This window comes from Schistocerca gregaria, chromosome 1 (assembly GCF_023897955.1).
Source record: "Schistocerca gregaria isolate iqSchGreg1 chromosome 1, iqSchGreg1.2, whole genome shotgun sequence".
Taxonomy (NCBI): domain Eukaryota; kingdom Metazoa; phylum Arthropoda; class Insecta; order Orthoptera; family Acrididae; genus Schistocerca; species Schistocerca gregaria.
The window spans coordinates 830,023,555-830,031,268 of record NC_064920.1 but is presented as its reverse complement, the minus strand read 5'-3'; the positions used below and the strand labels follow the sequence as shown (position 1 = coordinate 830,031,268).

Below are 7,714 nucleotides of genomic sequence, written 5' to 3'. Positions count from 1 at the left end.
TAGCACACCAATGTTTCCAGACTGGTGTGTGAGATTACTTATTAGGCATAAACCAGCCAACGATTTCGTTCACATAATGTGTTCATCTAACTTCAAAAACAAAACCGTTTTCCGCTTGTTGAAAATCCGGTAACACCGCAAGGAAAGTACATTTTTGTAATCTGTCCATAATCGTCTCAATAATTTGTTGCTACTAATCGAAACTTAGTGCAACTCTTCCATAACACACTGATGCCAGTTCCTTATTTGTACATTGAATAGTTTGCCAATTTGAGCAAGTTGAATGAAATGTAACATTACGTGCTCCTTCTGTGCGAGACACAGCAGACGGTACAAACCGAGGATCTCCTCAAGATGGAAGGGAGCTAGTGAGAAGTGACTTCCTTGTCAGAGTACATGCTTCAAATCTTTTTTCCATGCAAAGCTGAGAACTTGCTCAGAGAATTATCTTGGGCTCTGAGAGTCTTCTCTGGGGGTATGGGGAAGTTGCTCAACACAAAGGACATTCTTAGATTTCAAAGGAAGAAAACTAGCGTAACTTCTCACAAGTAAAGAACTTTCTCCAATTTGTGAAATGGGCATTGCAGAGTACTTTGATCTAACTAAGTTGTGTTAAAGTCAAGTTTTACCATGCCTTTTAGTAAAAAAACAGCAGATTTGACATTGCTTGGAAGGTAAAATAAAGTCTATGTAACATGAAGAAATACAAAAGAGAAATTGTAGAAATTTATTTGGGTTTAACAAATAAAACATGATATGGCTCATGAACTATCATCCTATAAATCATGAAAGAGGGGGGGGGGGGGCAATTTTCCAAATGAACTGAAAATCAAAACAATTTTATTCTATACAGCGGATCGAAATTTTCAGACTGACATATGAGAAGACTTAGGTATACACCAGACAACTGTGTCACTGACATTTTCAGATGTTCATCATAATGTTTTTTCACAGCATAAATCTTATATATTGTTATAAATAAATTCACGGATCAGAAAAATTAATAAATTATTTATTACAAAACTAGCTACCTGTTTCTAGAAGCAAAACTGCATGGGTGGTCTCTGATGGACTACATGGACAGACCACTATATGTCATGTTTAACCAAAATTATCTCGTGTTTGAAAACTCTAACAGAGATCCAACTTGAAGTAGACGGAAATGTGTTGTATTCTGAAGATTTTGTTCCCATAATGTGTTCATATGACTTCAGTAGCCAAAAAGTTCCCGGCATGTTGATAATTCGGTAACATCGTTAGAAAATGCTTTTTCATAAGCTCTAGGTAATAGTATGAATGATGTGTTTCCGTACATAAAAGTAAAGTCGAAACTTGGCGCAACTCTTCAACAACACACGGATGCCAGATTCTTATTTTCACGCTGAATAGTTTGCCTGGGTGAGCGGGTGAAATCTAACACTGCTCGTGTGTTCTTTGCTGGAACGGCAGCCGACGAAAATACGAAGAACCTTCTGAAGAGGGAGCGGGAAAGAGAGAAGGAACTCCCTTTTCAGAGAATATGCTTCGAATTTTTTGTTCATATGAAACTGAGAACTTTCTCAGAAAATATTCGTTTGCTATGAGAAAATGTTCCGCTTTTTATTCATTCGATCTATCGAGAAGGAACTCCCTCGTCCAATCGAATTATTTATTCACTCTCTCAGACAATGTTCTTTTGCTCTGAGAATATTCTCCAGAGTTATTCTCTTTTTTTATTCGTACAGCCACTATATCGTTGCAGCATTTACATAGTTATATACACAAAGGTTTAAAAAGGAAACAGAAACAAAGCCTCGCATAATCATGTATAAATATTGATTGCCTCTACAATAACACCCCTGAGCAAAATCTACAACCATAATCTATGATGTATTTATTTGACTAACTACCGTTATATCGAGAAATTTACTGATGTAAATATTTATCGTATTATTTGAGCGACTTTTTGGCCGTGCTGTATCTAAATTTATCTTCGTGGCGTTTATTGTACATTGTGTCACACTTTGTGCAATAAAGAATATCTATTGTGGAGTCTTTTAACATATAATATGTACATGTATACTGGCGCAGGGCAATGAATATTTTTATAAACCTTAGTCTGTCATTAGCATGTGTGTTCAAAGATGTCGATAGCAAGTGGCATCTAATATTTATACTGGAACTATGACCTGTTTAATATGATGTTTATCGCTATTCCACTGTCGCAAAGCATCACGGTATAGCAATGGAACTTGGCCATTAGCTCATTGATAAAAAATATATTGGGGTATTTTCTTAAAACTTTTAACCCAATTCCCTGTTTTATTTTGTCTGTCACAAAAGATAGGGTATGAAATTCATCCTGAACCCAAAAACTGTCGAACAAGCTCAAGTGAATTGTTTGCAAACACCTCTCTCCTCTCGGTTTTCGTGCTAGTAAGCGATGTTTGGTCTGGATAAAAGATGCCACCACCATCGGTCGGAGATGTGTTGTTGCTGTTTGTGACGCCATTTTACTAACCTTTTAGGCGGGGAAGTGTTTTAGAAAATAGAATTATAACAATACGCTGCCGAATATTGCGGTGTAAATGCAGTAAACGTAATCTGCAGATCATAATTGATGATGAGTGGCGAGTAAATTTTCTCTGAGAACTGGAAGAGTGCGTGTGTTTGTAACGAAATACTGAACGTAATGTGCCAGTGAAGTAAGAAGGGAACCGTGGAAAGCGTGTTTAAATTTGGTTCTTCCTGTTGTTGACTCTCGCAGTGTGACTCGCAGTACACTGCATACTACCCAAGTTGTGTTCCTGAGGTCGCAAATAATTTCGTCCGAGTGTAGATGGACGTGCGAGTGAAAGTTGTGTAGTCATACATACCTAACATCAAATAGCAAATTTTCCTTTGTGCTCGATAATGCAGTAGGATTGTTGCTACCATAGCGGACTCAAAAGTAAGAAGTTCTTATAATTAATTAATTCTTTGTCAACATGTCAATCAACATGATTTAAGAGTTTGTTCTTTACTTTGCAGGGATATGCTTTTTTGTTGGATAGAAGAAGTTGTTTCATGGAGTGAGAAAGTAATTCGTATTAAAGAGAATGACTGTAAGATGAATACTACTGGAATATTTGATTGCGGCCTATGAAACTTATCTTGGCGATTATGGAGAGCACTGGTATTGTTTTATGCAGCTTAATACATAATTATCATTTCATTGCCGCTTTGTAATAACCATACTCTTATTGTATCACAGTCTTTAGGGGTGTGTGTGGAATTATTATTTGTGATCTGCAACTGTGTGTGTGTGTGTGTGTGTGTGTGTGTGTGTGTGTGTTTTTGTTTGTTTGTTTTCTGGTCTTAATGCAATGCACATATTATGCGCCTGAGAATTATTTTATGGGGCGATGAGGATACGCTTGAAATAGGTTGTCATTATTACCAGGAGACCCGATTGTGATAGGCCTATTCTTTTTGTTGTTATTTACCTAAGAATTAGTTTATGGTGCCATGTAAACACCCCTGAAACTTTTCTTTCTTGTGGTTGCTGCTGCTGCGAGGACACACAGTGTATCACGTCCTTTTTTGTTATTGATATGTTAGTCAAGATGCTAGATATTGTAGAGCTATACATTTCATCTTCTATAAGCTCTTAACTCGGACATTCTTTAAGTTAATAAACTACAGACAATTTTATTTTCTTGATTGATAACCAAAGTTTTGTCAGTTTGTCTGTTCACATACGAACACAGGAAGTGCATGCCATAAAATTTCTTACTGCAATCGGAGAGGAAAGGAAGAGGGGTGATGTATTTATTTATTGTATGGCTTTTGGATACATTAAAGAAATGTAGAGCATAATATTTATTATATAAAATATTATAAACAAACATCTAGAGTATTTACAGAATCTATTGACTAGAGTAGCCGGCGGAATGTCGTATGGTCTACAGTCATATGATCTTGTGGAGCTTTCTTCTGCGATGTGTCTGGTCACCGGTGGTTCTCTGCAGTCAGATAATGTGGATTGGGGGAGGGGGACCACTGCATGTACCTTGTTATCTTCTAATTCTGGTTAGCATTGACCCTGTTTTGCATGGCAAGTCAATCCCTGTGGTTTTTGGGTGACAAGCCATATTGTTATTTTGTAAATGCAGCCCATTCTTGAGTCAGTTCATTTGTAAAGTTTAACTTGTCTTCCACCACAAGCTTTGCTGTCATTGTTGGTGGTTGTCTAGAGTGGTGTCAATAATGGTTTGTATAACTGACATCTTGATAGATTAGTAGGTTTTTACCATCCATGATCTTTTTGTACTCTCTTATGACAGCATTTATGGTTTATATTTGAGGGGGTGGAATGTAGCCTTTACTGGTAAGCATTTCATAGGTGTTTATTTGATAGCCCAAGCAATCGTTCTTGTGGTATTATCTAGATGGACTTTTATATTTTGTGCATATGGGCTGTTAGCCAAACTGGGGTTTCATTATTCAGCTGTTGAGAAGACAAAACCCAGAGTAGAACGACATAGTATGGATGCCAATGCGTCCCAGGTCCTACCACGTAGCTTTGGAATGATGGTGTCTCATATTTTCAATTTTTTGGTTTGTCTTGTTAGATGCTCTCTGTAATATTAAGTATAGTCAAGTGTTACTTCCAAGTACTTTTGTGTTTCATTAAGAGTAAGTGTGGTGTTTTCAAACTGTATGTTGAGTGATCATCCAGCGAGTTTATTATTTAGATGGATGCAGGAAAACTCCATTTCGGTGGTATTTGGTTGGAGCCACTGTTTGTGAAAGCACTATCCCAGTACATCTAGTCCCACTTTAGGATTTCTTCTGACTGTTAAATTGAAGTGCACATTGTTGCAAGTACCTAGCCTTTGGCATGAACTTTATTGATTCTGTTTTGTGGCACATCTGCAATTTGCATGCTGATGAGAATTGGAGCTTGTACTTATCCCTGTGGTGAATTTGCTTGGAGAGCTAGTGTTGGATCATATAAATGCTTGGGACCGTCAGTCGTTTAGGATATTATTGACTGGGTGGGTGATTGATTTGCTTGGAATTATGTGAAAGTGCTTATACATAATGATTTCTCTCCACACTGTATCATAAGCCCACTGATAAGTGAATGAACACAGCTGCTGTTTTAAGTTTTCTTTGAAATCCTGGCCCGATATAAATGGTGTGGTACAGAACTTGACCTAAGCAGCTTTATTTTGGCTGGAAGCCTGCTTGTTTCACAGGGATTGCAAGTAACATTTTACTGATTCTATTATGGTTAAGTTGTTCTAGTAGCTTGTAGATCAGATATCAAGGCTATTGGCTGTCAGCTGGTTCCCAGCTTTTAATCTAGCAATTATCTTAAAATGTTTAAATTCTTGTGGTATATTGTGGATTTGTACAATGTCTGTGAAGAAATGGGCTGCCTATAGTATTGTATATTTGCCCCACAGTTTATTAGGAATTTAGGGCAGGTGTTATCAAACCCTGGAACTTTTCCTGGCTAGGCATGTTAAAACACCGTTAAGATTTCTTCACAAGTGAAGGGACAGAATTATCCGGTTTCTGTAGCTTCAGCTTATGGGGGTTTGAATTCTCATTTCATCTTGATTGTATGTGCTATTTGGTACTCTGGATGTTGTTAGTAGGTGTGAAGCATTGGCACTTGGGGGGGGGGGGGAGATGAATGATGATGGAATTTCTGTGATGGAAAGTGCACAGTAATTAAAGGAACTTAACAGTACTTATGTCCATTGGCTGGTTGGGCTATAAGATTAGTGATGGTTTCTTGTAAAGTTCTCAAAATCATGTCATTTTGAATGAGGATGTGCGTTAAAATTTTTCATCGTTAGAAATGAGTGTGGAAGCTTTAAAAGCAATCAGAATGCATGGTAAAATACTCACTCTAGGTTGGAGATGAACTGTGTGGTATCAATATCAGAACTGAGCTAGGTGGTGCAGTAGTTAACACACTGGCCTCACATTTAGGAGGTGGTTCAAATCCCTGTGTGTTCCCTAAATTGCTGCAGGCAAATATTGGAAGGGTTGCTTTGAAAGGTCACAACCAATTTCCTGTTTGCTTTGAAAGGTCACAACTAATTTCCTATCTCACTCTTGAAATATTATGAACTTATGCTCCATCTGTGATGATCTTGATATCAATGGGATTTTAAACACTAATCTTCCTTTTTTCTGTACCTGTTACTTTGTATATGAGTTCTCATATTTTTAGTTTCCTGTGAAACCATCTGTGGTTAGGTGTCTTTCTTTTTGTAACCGAGCGAGGTGGCGCAGTGGTTAGACACTGGACTCGCATTCGGGAGGACGACGGTTCAATCCCGCGTCCTGCCATCCTGATTTAGGTTTTCTGTGATTTCCCTAAATCATTCCAGGCAAATGCCGGGATGGTTCCTCTGAAAGGGCACGGCTGACTTCCTTCCCCATCCTTCCCTAATCCGATGAGACTGATGACCACGCTGTCTGGTCTCCTTCCCCAACCAACCAACCAACCTTTCTTTTTGTAAGAATAATTTGTGACGTGTTTCATTAGTTCTGCATACATGACATGTCTGTTTAATATAGGATCTGCATAATGTAATGCTCCAGTGAGTTGTTGGCTGCTGGGATATAATTGTAGGACTACTTTAATGTGTAACTTTGTTAATGTGAAAGAAATATACATTGTGATTGTAAAAATTATTTTTGTCTGTGTTATAGATTGACACTCACTATCATTAGTTTTTATTCAAGCAGTTTGGAGGACATTTTTTTCTTTTAGTTGTATATATATTATTGTAAATGTTGATATGAATTTTGTTTAGGGGTTTACTTTTATGTAGCTTATTTGGTTCAAGTGTCATAGTAAACTTCCCCCTCCCCCCGCAAGGCCCTCTTCTCACTTGTGCTAATTCTCAAGTGATCTTGGTAGTTTAAATCTGTAGCTGTCCATTGAAATGTAGGTTTGCTGCAGTTAACCTAAATTGGTTAAAGCAAATGTGATGGTGCCTTTGAAAAAAGATATGGCAGACTTGCTATCTAATACTTTCAAATCCAGGTTGTACCCTTTCTTTAATGACTTCATCAGAAAGAGGACTGCAAACACTTTTCTTCCTCCATTTCCACTGATCAAACCCTTTCAGCTGATCCTTTCTAAAACATTATGTATACATGGGTCAAAATAACAGTGAAGGAAGAAAGCAAGCAATGTTCTCTGTTACCAGTGTGCAGTAAGCCTGCATCAGCAACAGCTTCAGCCATTCCGGAAATGTTCATGGTCTCCCTGTTAATGTGCAACACTGTGTCCACATTGCATTCATCACAATTTGACCCCTACCTTTAGACATTGTGTGAAGTAGACATGCTGCAGAGGGGAAAAAAAAAAAAAAAAATAAAAAAAAATATATTAAAAAAAAATATGAATTGTCAGCTGCATTTGTAGTTGCAGTTGTACTCTGTTGTTGACTATAACCAGCATAAGTTGCAGAACAAGATGACAGTGTTGAACGAAACAGATGATTCAATTAAATTCATTCCCTGTGGTTGATTGTTATTATGACAGCTGTCCTATAGACAATTGTCCATCAGTTTTTTATTCTAATCTACTTATATCTTTCCCAGATAGCCAGTTATGCAAGAATTTGGTTTAGTTCAGTGGGTATAATTCTGTTCAGTTGGATCACACAGTTAAATTATGTTAGTAGACCACAGAGAATTAGTGGAGGATGTACATGGAATT

At 37.5% G+C, this 7,714-nt stretch overlaps 1 protein-coding gene across 1 annotated transcript in view; it reads left to right on the top strand.

The window, feature by feature from the left end:
• Positions 1–1,704: 1,704 nt before the first annotated feature.
• LOC126271930 (uncharacterized) overlaps positions 1,705–7,714 on the top strand; it is an 85,601-nt gene continuing 79,591 nt past the window's right edge. Inside the window, exons 1-2 of the mRNA XM_049974349.1 lie at positions 1,705–2,929; positions 3,010–3,154. Coding sequence (XP_049830306.1) covers positions 3,121–3,154 — 34 coding nt within the window. The 5' untranslated portion in view covers positions 1,705–2,929; positions 3,010–3,120. The remainder of the gene's footprint in view (positions 2,930–3,009; positions 3,155–7,714) is intronic.